At 33.0% G+C, this 20,107-nt stretch overlaps 2 protein-coding genes across 3 annotated transcripts; one reads left to right on the plus strand and one right to left on the minus strand.

Annotated features, from left to right (window-relative positions):
* Nucleotides 1–1,236: 1,236 nt before the first annotated feature.
* LOC123919688 (phosphatidylinositol-3-phosphatase SAC1) lies at nucleotides 1,237–15,994 on the plus strand. Of its 2 annotated transcripts, XM_045971674.1 has the most exons (17): nucleotides 1,334–1,676; nucleotides 1,776–1,980; nucleotides 3,395–3,560; nucleotides 3,655–3,877; nucleotides 4,562–4,638; nucleotides 6,784–6,816; nucleotides 8,349–8,536; nucleotides 8,643–8,740; nucleotides 9,930–10,063; nucleotides 10,168–10,299; nucleotides 10,740–11,124; nucleotides 11,249–11,370; nucleotides 11,533–11,643; nucleotides 13,235–13,447; nucleotides 14,386–14,565; nucleotides 14,780–14,891; nucleotides 15,618–15,994. In XM_045971674.1, the coding sequence occupies exons 1-17, from the start codon at nucleotides 1,530–1,532 to the stop codon at nucleotides 15,864–15,866; spliced, it is 2,775 nt and encodes a 924-aa protein (XP_045827630.1). In that variant the 5' UTR covers nucleotides 1,334–1,529; the 3' UTR covers nucleotides 15,867–15,994. The 2 variants fall into 2 exon arrangements, with proteins under 2 accessions (XP_045827631.1, XP_045827630.1); XM_045971675.1 differs by lacking the exon at nucleotides 6,784–6,816 and having other exon boundaries at nucleotides 1,237–1,676.
* A 124-nt stretch (nucleotides 15,995–16,118) lies between these two features.
* LOC123919691 (isoflavone 4'-O-methyltransferase-like) lies at nucleotides 16,119–18,742 on the minus strand. Its single transcript, XM_045971678.1, has 2 exons — nucleotides 17,623–18,742; nucleotides 16,119–16,551 (listed from the first exon to the last, which is right to left on the minus strand). Exons 1-2 carry the CDS (start codon nucleotides 18,457–18,459, stop codon nucleotides 16,249–16,251), a joined length of 1,140 nt encoding a protein of 379 aa, XP_045827634.1. The 5' UTR covers nucleotides 18,460–18,742; the 3' UTR covers nucleotides 16,119–16,248.
* Between the last annotated feature and the right edge of the window lie 1,365 nt (nucleotides 18,743–20,107).

Here is a 20,107-nt window from a genome sequence, read left to right on the forward strand (position 1 = left end):
TTCATATGGATAATAACAATTTTTTATTTTTAAGGGATACAATTTTTTACTCAAAATATAAATGAAGATAGTTCATATATGGTGCGTTTGATCTGCTAAAAAATAGGGAACTGGACTGGACAACTTTTGTTGTACCCTAATTGATTTGAAACTGATTATGAGACTGTACAAATTAGATAGCAAGGGACAAAACAAAAACAAGATTTTTTGTCCCTCACTAAACCACATGACAACTTTTTGTCCACAGTACAACTATAAAAAATACGAAAATATTCATTTTATTTTTGAATATAAAAATATTATCGTCTTATATCTCTCCAGTACAGTTTTGTTCTGTCCTGTATTATCTTATACTAATCTGGCTAGTTTTAATCAAACGGACTCATAAATGTTATTATACGTGTTAATTTTCTTATGTTACTTTTTTGGTGGCTCTGTTTATGGTATTTTGAAGCGACAAATCAATAACAATCATACTAGGAATATGAAAAACATATTAATTAAAACTATAATATTTTCAACTTTAACAATTTTCTTAACTTTAATAATTTTTTGGCATGTTTTAACCGTTCAATTATTGCAACACACAGACGATTAAGACAAAGTAATCATGCGTTAAATATTTGTGGTAAACATTTTATAGCTCTAAATTAATTAATGAGTTATACACAGTAGAAGAATATCTCGTATCTGTCTGGCCATATTTTTTATTCTGCTAGTGTGTGTAAAAGAAAAATCTTGATTTTTCATAAATATCTCTTCTTCCTTTTTTTATTTTTTTTATTTTTATAATTATAAATAGTTAGATTTTAGAAAACAACAAATTAATTAACATGGAGATGTTGAACCCGTGTAAAAATCTCTAAATTGAAAAACATCAAATTAACTAACATATGAAAATCTCTAAATTAATTAACATCAAATTACTTATACCTCTTTAAGGTAGATTTTCTAAAGTTTAACAATATGCTTTTGTTCATAGACAAAATGACAAATATCACCGAAACTCACGTATAAATGTGAAATGCCGAAATCAAATCTAACATATAAAGATGTTTAACCTACCTAACAATTTCAAGATTGACAATTGAGTTTAACATGATTTTTTTTAAGTTTCACTTAATTTCAGTTATGCTCAGAAACAACATCAATTTTAGATTAAAAAAAATGGACAATTTTAAATAAAAATAATCACTTTCATATATCTAGCATCGTTTGTCAAAAAATATTTCTTCCAAATGTGACATTTTCTTAGTATTAAAATAAAGAAATTCTTTGACCCAAAACAAAAAATAAAGAAATTCTTATATTAAAAAATTAAAAATTAAAATACAAATTTCAATTTGTGAAAAGAAAAACGAAATTCAAAGAAATTGATTAGAATTGTCCTCTTCCCGTTTTCCATATCGACCCTCCCACGAGTCTCAACCATCACGCACGGTGGCACCACCGTCCCGTCATTCATTTTACAACCATCTCTCCGTCACCCCAACCACCGTCAAATTTCAACCGGAAAACTGATTGTAGATATGTCGAAATCGGAAAATTCTGAGTTAACATCAAGCAAGTCCAAAACCATGGGATTAGGATCAAAAGTTCATCCTTCAAACGAACCTCCAGAACTTGATCCTGATTCATACGCTCTCGAGAAGTTCAAACTCTACGAAACCAGAGCGGTAACAAAATACTCAAATTCAATATTGTTTTTTATCACAAACTTCAATTTCATTCATTCATTTATTTTTTCTTTTGTTTTGTTTTGTTTTGAATTTTAGAGGTTTTACCTAATTGGAAGTGATCGGAATAAGAGATTCTTTCGTGTATTGAAAATCGATCGATCGGAGCAGTCTGATCTTAATATCAGTCAAGACCCTGTTTTGTACTCGCAGCAGGAAATTAAGAGCTTGCTTCAGCGAATTGCTGAAGGTAACCGAGCCACCGGCGGCCTCACTTTCGTCGCCAAAGTTTTTGGAATTGCAGGTTAGTATTGTATTATGCTAGCTTTATGAGCACATTAGTTTAGCTTATTCCCACTTTGTTGCTATATTTTATTGAGTTGGATGAAGATATAGGGATAGTGGGATTGACTTATTTGAGCTTATCTACTGGCATAAGTTTTGTTAGACTGTTTGGGGATATGACAATTTTCATAGGTTGCTTTCGGCTGTTTATTTTCATAAGTTCTCTACTATAGCGTATGAAAACAGCTCATAGTATATAAAGATAGCATATGTAAGATTTTACATACAGTTTATCATGATAAGCGTTTTTGCTATAAGCTGTTTATCCAAACAGGCCCATAGTATATGATAGAACATTATGGCGTCGTTTGATCTATGTAGTTGACCAACTTAGTGGGATAAACCTAGTTGTTGTTGTTGTCTCTCGTTTAGTTTATATGAATTTATCTAAATCTCAGTTTCAATATTCATCGGACTGTATGTTATTATATTTAAATTTGGAAAGGAACTGTGTTGTTAAGAAGAAATTTGTACAACATAAACTCCAGCAAAATTTGACAGTCTGGATTTCCTTTATATTATGATTTTGATGAATTAAATACTTTTCTATATATATACTTTTTTTGTCCTTAATCTTTAGTTTAAGGTTCAACTTAGTCTGGCTTATATACTAAATTAGTTATTTTTGTCGATTCTGTTACTAAGACTGTTAACTGCGACATTGTTATGAAATGATGCCTTATCTATATTTTTAGTTTTGGTCTAACAAATACCATCACAATTACAAATGTTAGTAACGGGACTGGGAACCTATGTTGTTAATCCTAGATAGTTTCGTGTAGCACCGACCCCCTAAATGCTATAGTGGATAGCAGGACGGCCGCAATCGCAAAGACTAAAAATCAGTGTAAGTAAACATAAATGCTCAAAAATAGAGAAGTACACAAAATTAAAGAGACCATCATACTTAATAATTAAAAAACCTTAATACTGATCAATAAAACAGAAACAGAGAAGAACATAATATAACTAACCTAAAAGTAGGTAGAAGAACAGAACATTACCCTTAAAAGAGTTTGAATTGACATTTATACCCTTAAAAAAAAGACAATGGCTTTTAGAAAATGGATTTGAGGAATTTTTCCCCGAAACCCTAATAGCGGATGCGGTAGCAGTTTGGGGCCGCAATTAGCGGCCACGACAACCACTATTGCTGATGGTGGTTTGTAGGCCAAAAGCGTCACGCCGAACCCTACCACCGCTGCGCTATTCCGCTACAGTGGCACCATTGACAACATAAACTGGGATTGGGAACTCATCATTTTGGTATAACTTTTTGTCACATACCATATATATGAATAAATTTATATTTGAAAATATAACTAATAATTATAATTATAATTATTCTAATTGATTCTCTTGTGTTTTTCTAGGCTGCATCAAGTTTCTCGAGTCTTACTATTTGATTCTCGTTACTAAGCGGAAACAAATTGGTTCTATATGTGGGCATGCAATTTATAGCATCAAGGAGAGCCAATTGATAACAATTCCACATGTGTCAATTCAATCTGATTTAGCTCACTCTAAAACTGAGCTAAGGTAATTTGACTGCATCCGATGGTTGCAATTAAAATTTGTATATCTTTATGCATTGAATTCGGAAACAACTTAACATTGCTTACTCTCACTGCAGATACAAAAAGCTTTTGTCCAGTGTTGATTTGACCAAGGATTTTTTCTTTAGTTACACTTACCCTATAATGCAAAGTTTGCAAAAGAATGTCTCGTCCAATCAAGAAGGAGGGATGCCATATGATAATATATTTGTCTGGAATGCTTATTTGACACAAGCTATCAGATCGAGATGCAATAACACCATATGGACTATAGCTTTGGTTCATGGCCATTTTAGGCAGGTTTGTTGCTTCATTTATGTAGTCTGTCATTGATGATGGTTTGTTATTTATTTGTCAAATGTAAGCTTATATACTCTTGTTTTGAACACGCTTCATCATTGAAGATCCACGATCAGTTTAAAATATTTGTAAATTACTGATTGTCGAATCAAGAGAAACATTGTCCGAAATGTACTACAATTTGGAATTAGGATTCTTGGGATAGAATAGACATGTGATTTGGATTAAAGCTTTGTTTATGTTCATTTTTGGCTGGTTTGTTTTTATGTCCATACAGGGCGTTTGAATTGATTGAACTTTTATGCCTCAAAAGAGCTGTTTGATTGTGATAGATATTGGTTCAAAGATTAAAAGAACATAGAAATAGATTATGTTACAAAGTGCTAAGAGACTATGCAAATATCTTTAGAATATCTTGATATTTTCTTAGAATATCTTTGATTATTTCTTAGGATTAGATTCTCATTTTAGATTATCTTGGTCTAGCTCTATTAGTTCTGTATTCCTTAACTAATGGAAACTGCCCTTTAAGCTTACCACAGACATATATGAATCTTATACGTAAGACATACTTCATTGCCTTTACTTTCCCTGTAATTACTTGATTTAATTGTCCTGTCAATCAGTTTAACTGTTCATAGCCTGTGTCATTGTATAACCAATTTAGGATCTATGAAATGGCAGGTTCGCCTATCAATCTTCGGGAGGGACTTCAGTGTTTCCTTGATTTCTCGACGCTCTAGACATTTTGCAGGGACACGGTATGTTCTTGTTCAAAAAAAAGATTTAAATTTCTTCCTTAAAAGTGTCTGGCTAAATTTGTTGACCAAATGATTTCTATAATATATCACTTAAGACTGCTTCTCCCCCTCTCTCTGATTGAACGTTAGTGGAACCACCTGGTACACTGAAAATGTTTTGAACTTGTCTCATTACTGCAGCAATTTTCTATGGAGTTTGAGTGACTATTCAAGTGGTAATGGTAGTGTTTGATTGATTGAATGATAGTTACAGATCTATCGGAAATTATTAAATACTGGTTATAGACCTTGTCGAACTTTAAAATAAGCTGCTTCTGTTTTCTGGGAACTGAAGGATACTTTAATCCTTCAATATGGTTCATGTATCGGGCGTCGTTGTAAGTTATACTCCTATCCTATGTTTTCAATAGTAGCCTGTAGTGGTGCTATCGCGACGGAGCATGGGCAGCCGTCCCCACCTTCTGCGCGGCACCTCAGAATAGAGTCACGTCCGCATTCGTAGAATGGAATGACATCGTGTTTCACGGTCATAACGATACTCCTGGAGCACGATTCAATTGAGAAAACATCACCTATGTGAGTTTTTGATACGAACCAGCCTTCTTCTAAACGTTCTCCACCACCCTCACATGCTGAAAAGAAATGAAAAAGAAGCAAGAAAGAAGATACGAGAAAACAAGAAGGATGAGGACGAAAAGATGCAGGGGCACAACAGACAGGTGGCAGTGGGCAAGAGAGAAGAGGCTGCATGTTTTTTTTGAAGAAGATGAAGTTTTAGGGTTTAGATAAGAGGACATATCCATTTGGTCAAGTATTTTCTTGATGTCTAACAAAAAAATGTTTCCGATGGTAATACTGTAAAATCTCAATGATTGGCCAAACATTCGGACGGGCTGGGATGCCCTCTTTCTCTTGATTTACTGTCTAACCATAACATTTTGTAAAACAATACTTCAAATAAAACATAATAAAAAATACTTAAAAGATACTCTAACATAAACAAATATAACTTATTTAGTATATATTTACAGTATTAATTATTTAATAAATATAATAAATATTAGAATAGCGGCTTTCCCGCTTCATGCTAAACCATTTCTCAGATTTGGAGTTGGCCGCACTGCATCGCTATCCGAGTTTAGCAACATAGGTTGTATCCTTCATTTTGTCTGCAATGCATTTGATGTTAGAATGCAGGCGGTACATTGTTAGACCTATAATTTCTTTATGGGTCATGCTCACAAGTGCCCTAAGGACATTGTTTAAGAAACCTGTAAAGGGAAATTTATTCTTGGAAATACAAGTCAAACACTTGTTAAAATAACAAATACATCATTTTCTATTCAAAAGTTATCCCTTTTGTTCCTTAAAGTATGCCCTAAGGGTACTTGCCAGCCTTTTTATTTATTTATTATTTTCTAGATCCCAGGACTGAAATAGTATTAATTGTTTGGAACTTCTTTTGTATGCATATTCCAAATTCAACATCGTAACAATCAATTGGTAGAGCCAACTATAAGGATCACACAATACTACCAGGCTCTGATTTAAAACCAAATTAGATATATAAACACATATAAGGATCATACAATACCACTAGGTGATTTAAATCAAATTAGATATATAGACACATATATCGAGACCACTACATTGCAGAAGTAAACAGAATAATAAAGTCCTAGCTTTGCTTTAATTAGGCACATATTATAAAAATGAATTTGCTTGCATATAATCGATCTCCATGAATTACATTATTTTATCATGTGATAGGGTTCCAAATTCATTGTGACTCAATTCTATAGGTATAAGAATGTGTTTTTTTTTTCTTTCAAAATCTTTAACTATGTAACTTGGGGAGTTTGTCAACTTAGCCTCATAACGTGAAGGCATTATTTATTATTTACTAGGACACAATACTTCACAAGGTCTTTAACTCTCTATCCTTGTTGTTTGAGTATCTCCATCTCCATCCTTAACTTCAGCACGCATGTAGCGCTTTTTTTTGCAATTTCTATAAGCATTCCGCTTATATCATGTTCTGATTCATGAATTACATTTGTGTTGCTTTCAAACTAAAATTTTTGGTTAGCATAAACACTATTAAGTTTTACCTCCATAGGCAGTTATTTATTGTGATTTGTCCAGGGAAGGATTGAAGGAGGAGGAGCAACAGACCAGGTTAGCCTTTTATTCCCCCTTTGCAATGCATACGTCTATATAAGGTTCTCCTTTATGGGGCGTTGGCGAAGATCTGCTCTGTTCAGCATTCATATTAATATGCGTCAAAAAAAATATTCATATTAATAATATGATGATATATTTCTCTCTTTCCTCCTGAGAGACTACTCTTGGCTGCTTTTGTTTCTTGCCATGATACGTTGCTCTTGTTTCTCACCTCTTGTAGTTTACTTGTCCCTGTTTCCTACTTGTTCCACATTCCTCATGATTCTGAAATATCTTGTTATTTGAGAAAATCCCAAGTCCCACACTTCTAGAGCAATGACCTAAATAGAGATTATAGAGTGTAGAATTGGGGAGTAATTTTTTGAATATTATATTCAAAAAGTAATGAGAGTACAATCACTAAAATATAATCCAAAAATATTGTTTAAATAGACTATGCTTTACCTAATGGGTCTAATTAACGGGTCGAATACAATCTGTACAAATAATAACAAAATACAAATTATAATTTATATTACTACATAAAGCTTGGGTAATAACCAAAATCTAATATGGTATTAAAGCTTATATTGTCCACACACCAGAGTCATTAGCCTTGAGTCTAATAGGGTGTATTGGAGAAAATTCAAAGTCTCACTCTCACATTGCCTAGAGATATGGCATATATACTTGTATTTGAAAGTTGAGACAACCTCTATTTGATGCCAATTTAGTCTTTATTATTCTCCTATTTGTTCCCCTTTATGCAAAACATTGCATATATTCAGTGGCCTTTAATTGTGATTGTTTTGCATAACTCAATTTATCATTCCTCTATTTTTTTCCTTAAGTTGTCCATTATTGCAAGGAAAAGTGAACTATGGTCTGTAACTATTTAGGCAATAATGTTATGATAAATGGGTGTAATGTGAAGTGAAGCCTTGCAGGCTTCACATTATTTGGTGTCACGTAACTTAATGGTTAACACCATTGTTGTGCTTTGCACTGAATCTCGTATGTGCTGAATTCTGCGGTACTGGATTGTTTTCATAGTTATTATTATTATTATTATTATTATTATTATTATTATTATTATTATTATTATTATTATCATTATTTTTATTATTATTATTATTATTATTATTATTATTATTATTATTATTATTATTATTATTATTATTATTATTATTATTAATTCACCATCACATTTTAATTGTTCTGAAGTGTTCTACTATGTAGGATTGTAGATTTGACATTTAACAACGGTTGTAGAAATTAATTTGTCTTTGTGGCCTTTCATCTAGATTAGTGAAAAAGCTTACATTAATTGATTATGCATCGTTGGTTGAACATTTGTTCTTTATGCTTCTTTTCATATTTAGCTGTTTTGTCTTATTTGAAATGGAATATGTAGCAGTAGTTAAATGTGATATATTCTTTATTGTCCTGAATTATCTGTATTTAGATATTTGGTGTACACAAAGTGTCTATGTGGCTATAATAAAAAAGGCTGAATCAATTTTCTTCATCACAAATTATTTTTGCAGTTACCTGAAAAGGGGAGTGAATGATCGGGGAAGGGTTGCTAATGATGTTGAGACAGAGCAGATAGTCCTTGATGAAGAAGCTGGCTCCTGCAAGGGAAAAATGAGTTCAGTCATACAAATGCGTGGATCAATACCGCTTTTCTGGTCACAAGAAGCATCAAGATTTAGCCCTAAGCCTGATATAATTCGTAAGAATAGTGTTGGGATCAATATTTATCCTTTTCATTGTTAAATCCTACGCTGTTATAACACTTTTCTTTCAATATTTTTGTCTACCCCTGTTTTGACTTCCAGTGCAGAGGTATGATCCAACATACCAGGCAACAAAATTTCATTTTGAAGACCTTGCTACAAGATATGGCAATCCAATTATTGTTCTTAATTTGATTAAGGTAATTTCTAATATAAAAATAATAATGAAGCTCACAAATATCAATTTACTTGTTATTTGACTTTTTTTCTTTGGAGAAAAGACCAAACATTCTGTATCCCGGTTAAAAGGGAAGTTATTCCATTTCCCCAGTTCAGAATAGCACTTTCCCATGCTGCTACAAAATTACTTCTGATTGGAAATTTAAATTTTAGTCAATCACTTTTTCTTGTTCATAACAACTAACTAACCTTTAAATAAAAACTGACCAAATATCTGAAAGAAACGAGCACTGCCTAAAAATGAAGCATCTAGAATTTTATCGAACATTCTTTATCTTTACCATAGAATCTTCTTTCTGATAGGATTTTCTGCTTTGCTTCCTTGCAGTTTATGGTCCATTCTTTTATATTTGTTTCTTGGTACTCATTAAGACAAATAAGAGAGATCTTTTGAGCTAATGCTGATAGTTTTCCTTTTGAGCTAATGCTGGTAGGATCCCTGATCCTGCAGTCATGTTTTACTCCTCTCTCAATTTCTTTTAACACAAAGGTCATAAATTTTGAAATGATACTGCGACAACAATATCATAATATTATTATTATTTCTTCTTTTTTTTGGTATATATAATAATATTATTTCTCTTTCTCTTTCTCTCTCTCTCTCTCTCCTTGTTATGTAAAACCCATAACTTCAACAAGAATTAATGTTGATTCTTACTTCAATTTTGTTCTGGGTTGAGTAGTGTTGAAGTTATGATTTTTACATAAAAGGAGAAGAGAAATAATAAGAACTTTGAGTATGATAATGGTACAATGTGATTGGTAATAGCTTGATCGTTGCTTAATACATACGAGGTCAAGTGCTGTTATGAAGAAATAAGGACATCAAGAAACAATTCATGATAATAACTCAGCAATATGGAAACTTATTTTTGGGATATAACTATTAGAAAAAACCCAAGTCCCACATTGAATAGATAAGGTCTGAAATGAGTGTACAGTGACACTCCTCACCTTACAAGCCAGTTTTTTAAGGATGAGTTAAGCCCGATATAAAATTTAATAAGAACCTAAGATATTTTAAGATTAGAAATTGATCCTATGAGATAAAACTAGTTTTTTTTTTTTTTTTTCCTTTTTGCATATGTATTTCTTCATTTAAATATTCTCTTTATACTTTTTGTTGCTTATTTAAATGATAAAATGCAGACAGTTGAGAAAAGGCCTCGAGAAATGATGCTGAGGCGTGAATTTGCAAATGCTGTTGGGTATCTGAACCAAATTCTACCAGTAGACAACCATCTTAGGTTTATTCACTGGGACTTTCACAAGTTTGCAAAAACGTGAGGATCATAATCTTTACCATATTGTCCTTCAGTAACAGTCTTTTCCTTTTTTTCCTGCAATTCTATTTTAAATCTAATTATTCCCTCTTCTGTTTTCAAAGCAAGTCTGCCAATGTTTTGGCAGTTTTAGGAGCTGTAGCAAGTGAAGCACTTGATTTAACAAGTTTTTACTATAGTGGCAAACCCAACATCGTAAAGAGGGCAAACAACAGTAATCGAACAAGCATAGGAAGGTAGGGTCCATCGTTCGAATTTTCTTCAATACTTTTTTTTCTTCTTGTTTCGCATTGATGTTTTAGTTGAATCATAACTGTACTGCTAAACCATCGTCATTTTTCCCCCAATGTTTTCTCCATAGATCACACAATGCCATGATGTCTTAACATGAATCGAGTCTTTAAATCTAATTTCTTCTAAATTGAATGACCTTTTTTTTTGTTGCTTTTTCTTTACCACAGATAATTGGACTACTCCCCATTTTATCGACCCTTTCTGCTAACGGCTAAAACTGTGGGGACATTAAAAACATTAAAATTTACGTAGTTTTTAAACTTAGAAGGACCCAATTTTATAGGGATGAAAAACATATTTAACCCTATTTTTTATGTATACAAGAGCAATATGTTGCTTAAGACAAAAACTTCTATTTACATTTCAACATCTCCTTATATAGGGATACTTCGCTGAGAGATCTGACAGCTAGTTCTGGGGATCTTGCAAGGCTTGGAAACAATAGTGAAATGCCAAATTCTATGGCTAATCGAGATAGAGAGACTGACATGAATCATCAGAACAAAAATGATTATTTTAATAGTGATGCACCGCATTTTCAGAGTGGAGTTCTCCGTACCAACTGCATTGACTGCTTGGACCGTACAAATGTCGCTCAGTATGCTTATGGCCTTCAAGCTTTAGGACGCCAGCTCCATGCAATGGGTTTGAATGATGTGCCAAAAGTGGATCCCGACAGTAGTATTGCAGCAGCTCTAATGGATATGTATCAAAGTATGGGAGATGCTCTTGCGCAGCAGTATGGTGGCTCTGCAGCTCACAATACTGTATGACATATTTTACATGATTCTAAATTGGTGTAATTTGTAGGAAAACTTATATAATTTTCTTATATGCTTCTTATTTTGCTGCTGTTTTCATAGATGTATTTTTATTTTTTTTAAATATCAGGTGTTTCCAGAGAGGCAGGGAAAGTGGAAAGCAACAACACAATCAAGAGAGTTTTTAAAATCCATAAAACGATATTACAGCAATGCTTACACAGATGGAGAAAAACAAGATGCAATAAACTTGTATTATTCCTTCCACCTGTTTTATGTTTGCTAAATGGAATTTACATCTCATGTTTAATACGATTGGTTATTTTTAGGTTTCTGATAGTTAAATACTTCGGCCCGTTGTTAATTTTGTCTTGAGAATGGTCTAAAATACTGATGACTTTGTTCCATTGCCAGATTTTTAGGTTACTTCCAACCACAGGAAGGAAAACCTGCTCTCTGGGAGCTTGATTCAGATTATTATCTCCATGTATCTGGAATTGGAGATGATCTTATTCCTGAGAAGTTGTGAGTCTTCCTTGTTACTTTCTTTGTTTAGAGCAGTCCTCTTTGTTACTTGATGACTTATGCAGAATGTCTATTTCCTTTTTATTTTCTTTATATGATTTAGTTTATTCATAATTGTGATTTTTCTCAATCCCCAAGTGCTGGGATTCCCTTATATGTACATCGCTACAGTGTTAATATCCCAAGTATTGTATCATCAAATACTCAAATATGAGAAATGTATTTGTTTCAAGTTGGTATCAGAGCACAAGGTTTTGATCCAGCAAAGCCGTCACCCTAAATTCTCTGGTTACGGCATATCCTTGGTCTACAACCGATAGTTGATTAATATAGTCTTATTGGTCACCACAGCACAAATGACCTAGAATGATCTATTCTCCAAGCAACGATGTCTGCTGTTCTCAGAAACTTTTCCTGGAGAAAACCATCCCATCAAATTTCACCCCTTTCTGATTGGTTCGTCCCTATAGGACCCATGTCAAATGGAGCTTTCAGGCGTGATTCTTCTCCACGGATTTGGGGATGTCGCTGATTAGAGGCACCTCACCTGAATTTCCCACCATTTCTCTACTTGGGTCACTGTTTTGGCTTTCATCTGAACCACTTTAGTCCAGTTTTCTGTTGTTTTTTTATTTGTTCTTGCCTAATTCGTTGGAGCCTTTAGTTTTTATTTTTTTCCCTCATGACTGAGTATGTGCTTTATAATGAGTATCTTCAACTTAAAGTGGCCACCATGTCTCTTCCTTGCTACTATTTCCCACATCGATAATTCTGGTCTTTCTCATATTATGGGTATTGGATCTCAGATTTTGGATTCTAATACTTTTGATCACATTGCTAGTAATCCTTATCTTATCTTTTTTTTTCCCTAAATTATCATTTACTAAAACATTCATATCCTATCACTCCTACCAATGGGTTCTAGTCCAATCTTTAACTAAATGACTAAACATATTGAGATTGATTGTTACTTTATTTGGGAAAAAACTCGTAGCAATAGTTCTTCAGTTCTGTATAATGATCAACTAGCAAATATCTTCACCACATTCTTGTGGGTTCTAGTTTAGCATAATATATGTTACAAGCTGGGCGCAAATGACATATGCTGGGGATGATTTTGTTGATTTCTTTCCTTTCATAGGTGTGATTTTTCTCAATCCCTTTGTTTTGGGATTCCCTTTTATGCATAGCTTGTGTGTGATAAGCAACAAATAATCAGACATAATAGTTTTGGTATTTTTAAGTATTGATATTAAAATCTAATAGACCCTTGCAGCCAAGGATGCTTTACAAGCATATTCTTGCAACTTCTAAGGCCCAAAGAGAAAGTGAATCTTTTTTTTTTTGAACAGCAAGAGAGAGTGAATCTGATATTGGGAAACATTTCTGTCGTTGGCTGGCAGGATTTGATCTTCTTTTCCCGTATTTTGTTTGTACTTCATAAAAAATGACCTCCCTTCTGCTAGAAATTATATATGTCAAATTCTTCCATGATGCTTCTATACTATGTTAAATTTGATCTTTGCCATTTTCGTACTTTATATATGCTTTTTATTTACCTCTTTTGAACTTCAATATCTTAATTTTTCAGTTCTGAACCAAATCTTAAGCCCTCTGGGAGAGATGGAATGGTCTTCACCCCCGTACCAGCTTGCAGAGATGATTTCTCACGCATAAAGCTGACATCATTTGACAAGTTAATTGAAAAGACCTGTAGTACAATTAAAAATGTAAGACTTTCACGTGAACCTGATCAGAGGCCAGGTGGAGTTTCTGGAAACAGTGGTGTAGCACCTGATGCAGCGTAATATCTCTTATTCTTTGTGTCTGTTTGATGATTTATTTTGCTAGAAACCTTAAAACAGAGTTTTCAGAGGGAGCAGTGAGAAAATAAGAGAAAGGAAATGAAAAAGAATATTCCGGGAGTATTTATTGAATTATAAAGAACCTAAGGAAAAAACTCCCATTCTAAAGGCTTCTCTTTTATAACACAGCTTATGCTTAGTGCTCAAATCTGAATTTCTGAATGCCTTCGTTCTACCTTGCTCCTGTTATTTAACCCCTGTACTGAACTACCCATCCCTTTCTAGATTTAAATTGTCAATGACTAAACTGACAATCAACTGTCTTGCTAACTCAGACCCTGCTCCCATTTATTTGTACTATCAACTTCCCTCTTTTATTGACCTGATTATAGAGTGCTTTCCTTTGCTCATTATTTCTTTATGTGCACCTGTAAATACTAGAATTTTTCCTGCCATTTATTTTAACACCAGGTTCCTCTAGCTCTGCTTGTTGATTTATGACGACAATAGTTGATATTGTCCCTTCGTTATTGCTTCTTAATACTTACATTGCTTAGTGGAAAATGCTGGATTTCCCTACACGCTTTAACACTCTCAACTCCATAGTATTCATAGGAAGCTGATTCTTTGTTTTATTCAACTCCTGTTGACATTGAACAGCATCTAATACAGAGGAGCCATTGATCAGTTTGTCAAAATAAGTATAATCAATGGTGAAGAGAATCTCTCTTGTTTCTATATATATTCCCTTCATTTTTATACGTGTAACTTCCTTGCTTAAAATTTAGTTGCAATGTCAGTTTTGACTTCCCTCCAAACCATCTGTAATTTTAGGTGGGAAATAGTGGGCGGAGTGTCAGGCTGTGAGATATAATATGTTCTTGGTATCTTAAGGTGATTCTTGTTGATTCACTGCCCGTCTGTTGTTTTTATCCAGTGAGATACAGCTTAAAAGCCCAAATTGGCTTTTTGGCCAGAGAAAGTATGAAGAAGGTCCCTCTACTGCAAAAGTTGTTTCTAGTGAAACCGGAATTGGGGGATGTAATGCTAATGACTTTTGCAACTTGAATTGGCTTTCCTCTGACAATGATATGAATGAAGGGGATGTTTTCCAAAGGTATGTATCTAAAATGTGCACTATCCTTGCAAGGCTTTGATGCATCTTCTATATATCCTTAGATGTTCAGTGTCCCATTTTGTTATTTTTCCTACTTAATAATGTCTTCACCTTAGGTAATGGCTTACCTCTTAGTATATTTATTTAGTGCATTGTGATTTGTGAGCTTTAGACAGAGTTTGTAACGATTTACATCATATCCTTAATTTTTTAGGTACTTTACAATGACCTCAGCAAACGAGGCCAACGGTTGGTATGGAGGTACCCTCCTTGGTGATCAAGATGAAAACAGTGATATATATAAACATTATGCTGAGTTATGTCAGGTATGTAGTGAGATATTGAGCATGCCTACGTCACTTTGAATCTAACATTATTAACCACTATTCTCTAATCATTGCTTGCCTCAAACAAAAAGTGCAGTACACAGAGGACCCTGCCTCTTTAGTTTAACTACCTGCTGAGTTTGTTGGTGTTATATTTTCTTTATTATTTTGGTGAAAATTCAAGTGCTGTAGTAAAATAAATATACTCTCCATGCCAAGATTTATGATTTAGCATGTTTAACCTATTAGCAATTGTTGAATTGCACCCATTAGGAGAGTTGTTCCTTAACTGGTACTCTACATCATTGAGGAATTTATATGCGCTCACCAAATTTAGAGATATCCTAGATCTATTCTTGTGTAAATGGCAAAGTTTCTAGGAAAAGTTATTATATGATGTATGTACCCAAGAAAGGTATTTTAAGATTTTCTTAATTTACTTAAAATAAATTTCTATGCCGCCTACCCCAAAAAAGGTCGTGATGAACCTTGGTAAAGTAATGAGGGGCAAGTCAAAGGTTAATAAATCCTTGGTCTTACTCACGTTATGTTCTGTTTGTTTATCCAACATGCAAGAAATGTATAAAAGACGGAAATCAACAGACAAAATAGTCATAAAAATATGTAACAGATAACAGAACATGTAGGATGTTGTGTTATTAAATCATATGCAGTCAAGATTCAGTTTTTCTATCATTTTACCCACGCTGTCTTCTACTTCTGCAGGGACCTGCCTTTGAAATTTTCCAAGATGATCAAGAGAGAGAGCAACACTACGCGGATGCTCTAAGCACGAGTTCGTTTGAAATTCTTAATGAGGCCGATGTTGCAGTAGAGATGGAAGCAGCTCTAAAGGAGTATGACCAGGTTGGTGCTGAGCTTGGGATCATTCCCTCATCTTGTAAATTCTTTGCTGATGATCCAAGTTGGTTGACGAGGTGGTTAGTTGGGGAAGAAAAAGTACCCAGGGTATGATTAATTTTTTGCCTGTATTTGGAATGTTTGATTTTTGTACAATTCGACTTTTGTTTGGTTTCTTATGTAAAGCTATAGTTAAATATGTTTTGGTCCTTGCAAATATATCACTTTTTATTTAAACTTTATTTAGATTCATTTAATGATCAATTTGACCCTAAATTACATTCTAAGAATCAAAATGATGGTTTGTTTATGCTTGTTGAAAAAAAAATGGTTTGTTTAAAATAACAATCTTGGAAAATTCATGTCTAATAAGAAACAATAAACACTCAATACAACCATAAAAAAAAAAAAATCAATACAAAATGGCAACAATGAACACTACAAATTTGACTTAATGAATTTGCAAATAACTTAGTTGCACCAAAACTGCTTAAAATTAAGGATAAACTTCTATGAGAGACTTGAAGCCAAATATGGGAGTAATCTTGTAATTGGTGAAGCCAGCATCATATAGGAGTTTCTTCCATTCTTTCTTGTTTCTTTCTTTCCCATTATGTAGAGTCATCATTACCAAGTCAAAGTTCAATTGCAGCTTGGTTAATTCATGATCTTCACTTGTTTCATCAATTGATATATCAATGATTATTATCTTTCCTTTTTTCCCTTTTCCAGAAATAGCTTCTTTGCAGTTCTTCAATATCTTTAAGCAGAGCTCATCATTCCAATCATGCAAAACCCACTTTAAAAAACATTTTAGATTTTTGTACATTTTGTTAACAAATATGCAACTATAGTTTGTTTGAATCTTTTAATTCAAGGTTATATAATGAGATAAAAAAAATGGTTTATAATGTTGAAAATGAGGATCGAACCTAGTACCTCATGCATACTATTCAAATCCCTCTTGTATTTGTGAAATATGTCTTATATATTGGAACAGAGGGAATATAAAATGTGAAACCTATATTAATTTCACTAATAAAAAAGTGAATATTATAAAAAGAAAAATGCTAAACAGTGATTTGGTACGATAGTTAATGATATAAAAATTGTAATATAATCTTAAAAGTAATACATTTGATGTTTAAAAGGTTAAAAAAAAATCTACTTTAAACTTTTACTTTTATTTATATTTTTGTTTTCTTAATCATTGATTCAGACAAAATCTACTCTAAGTTGGATACAATGGGAATGGGGTCAGCTAACCTCACTCTTCTTTGAAAAAATATACCAATAATTTGACATTATAATGCATTGACCCCACTATAAATCACATGATATGTTGTCCACACACAGTTCAATTAACTTTACTTTACCCTACGAGCAAAAGCTTTCCATATTTTTTTTAAAAATCAAAAGTATCCTCCGTCCGTGTGCAACCGTAGAGTTTAATTCTCTCAAAATAATTGAGATTTATTTAAGGGGTTGGCCTCTTCCAACAAATATTTTTCCATACGCACCGGCCGAGGATCGAATCCAAGACCAAAAGACTTTCTGTTTCTTAATGCATTGCCTCGTGTCTTTAACTTTCAAAATAATAAATACTAATTTGGGGGACATCAATTTCATTTTTTGAAGAAAGGGACATCAATTTCATTATCTATTAATAATAGAAGTCCAATTAAAATCAGAGTTTTGCTATGAACTAACACACCACAGAAAATAACATAAACGGACACTAAAAGAATTGAAACTTAAAATATTACCAAACTCCAAAGTCTAAAGTCCCAAACTTTAAAAAATTGAAGAACATAAACACACCTTAAGCAGAACATAAACATACCTTAAAAATTGAAGAACATAAACATACCTTAAGTAAAACAGCATCTGCAGGAGGAATAGATTTGAACATATCACCACCAACAAAGTTCAAATTTTGAGTTCCACATAAATTAGCCACAACTTGTGGCTGATCTAAAACAGTGCATTTAATATGAGGAAATGCTTCAAGAATAAGTTTTGACACAACTCCAGTTCCACCAGCAACATCAACCAAAGACTCCAAACCCTCAAACACATGATTACAATCCTTAAGTGCAAACTTCATCATTTGAGAATCAGCTGCCATGGCTTCTTGAAACATACCAAGTATATATGCTTCAGAATCTTTGTTAAGAAAGTTAAAAAATGTTTCACCATTTGCACTTTCATAGAGTGCTTGTTCATTCTCTTCTCCAAACCATTTCTTAGAAGAGTGCCACATATCCATAACTGATGGATGAAAAAGTCCATTGATAATTGTTGTAAAACAAGGTGACTCACCATTGATGAGAAGCATTGAAGGAGGTGTGAGTGCATAAGTTGTTTCTTCTTCTTCTTCTTCTTCTTCTTCTTCTACTTCTTCATCTTCTTCATCGTCTCCGTCTTCTTTGGCTTTCAACACTGTTGTTTTCGCGAAGAAACCATTGTGTGTTAACAATCGCATGAAGCGATAAAAGACACTAACTTTAGAAGGGTGGAGTTTCAAAGATGAGACTAATTCAGAAAGAGTCATAGGCTTTCCATGTTTGTGGATTACATCTATTACACCTAGCTCCACTGCAGATTTGAGTGCCATGGAACTTAAAAAGCTGTATATATGTTTGAATAAATGGATTTGAGCTTGATACACATGATTTTCTTCATTGCCATTACTCTTGAGATTCATTTTTAATTTGGGATAAATTCAATTTTGGTGAGGGTTTAGATGCATTAGGCGCATGCCCTTATTATCCTTGACATTTTTTGATGTATGCAAAGTTTGAGGGATCAAGATTCCTCCTCAAGTTGGAAGATTTTTTTTTAACCCTCTGGTTCCCGAAAAAAGGGGGACTGGTAATTTAGAGTTCGAACTCGGGTTTTACTGAACGATCCGTATTAATCATTTGAGTCAAATGTCTTGTTTCAAATTGAAAGATCGTTGGTTTAATGAATTAACACAATAATGCACAACTTTGAATCAACGGTTGGATTTTAGAATCTTATTATACATTTTTCACACCATATCAAATCTTTTTCTTCTTTTCACTTCTCCTTACCCTCACTATCAGCAAGCCACGGTCATAAATTGGCTATCAAATGTGGTTGGTCCCACATTATAATTCGAATAGAAACCAACAAACCATTAGCAATAATTGATATGGAAACTATGCGACGCACGCAAAACCGCTGCCTTTTCCATTTTATCGGCGCGATTTTGAAACGTTGCTTAAAAATCTGTTGCCTAAACTCTAAAATGTTGTGGTTCTCTTCACAACTTAGGAACTGCTTACATTTTCCTAATATGCAATGTTTAACATTAACCGACACAATTTCATCGTCACCACAATATACACTCTTTTCGGTTTTAAATAAAAGGAAAAATAATTTTTCAGATTTATTGAATAGTTAATGAATCTAACCTTTGATATAGACCATATTCATTAATTATTCAATGAATCTTAAATATGATTTTTTTACTTATATTTAAAATCGAAGAGATTATGATAATACAATACTCCTATACAGATCCTACACCTCAAATAATAGATCCCCACCCACACCACACCTCACATCTATGACATGCCAATTATCAATGACCCCGTGATTGAATAATGATAATTGTAATGTGATAGTTCCTCCGGTCTCATATATAAGTAAAAGTTATCTTTTTAAATTCATTAAAAAAGTAATGTATCTAGTCCAAATCATAAACAAAATACATCTCTTTTCGAATGAATCTAAAAAAGTAATTTTTGCTTATATATATATATATATATATATATATATATATATATATATATATATATATATGAGATCGGAGAAACTACCATAGTGTACTACACCACTACTACCACACTATTTAAAAATAAACTCTACTTATCTTTCACATTTCACGTGCAAGTTACCGGTTTTGTTCTTAAATTGTATGCCTACAATTTTAACTTTTGTGTACTCTATAGTGTAAGTTAGATATATCACTTTTTTAATAAACAAAAATGACCACATAAGTATTTAACTACTTTACATATTTAATTGTAAAAAAAAAAAAAAAAAACTAGTTTCCATATTTATATCGATATTCCACCATATATTTACTTTCTCCATTCTATGATCGGACGATCCCCAATGTCTAACCGCTTGATTGCAGTAAATTTATGATTGCATGAAATCCGAGTCTATTTCCAAATGCTTGGTGTGTAAGTTTTGCCCTAATGTAAGACCATAGATTATTGCTATCTCTTTGATGTTTATTTTGTCTATTTGTTGTTTTAATAATAGTAGAATTCATGTAATGTGAATACTCCGATACACATAAAATGAAAAAGATCTTCACT

This window comes from Trifolium pratense, linkage group LG4 (genome assembly GCF_020283565.1).
Source record: "Trifolium pratense cultivar HEN17-A07 linkage group LG4, ARS_RC_1.1, whole genome shotgun sequence".
Lineage (NCBI taxonomy): Eukaryota > Viridiplantae > Streptophyta > Magnoliopsida > Fabales > Fabaceae > Trifolium > Trifolium pratense.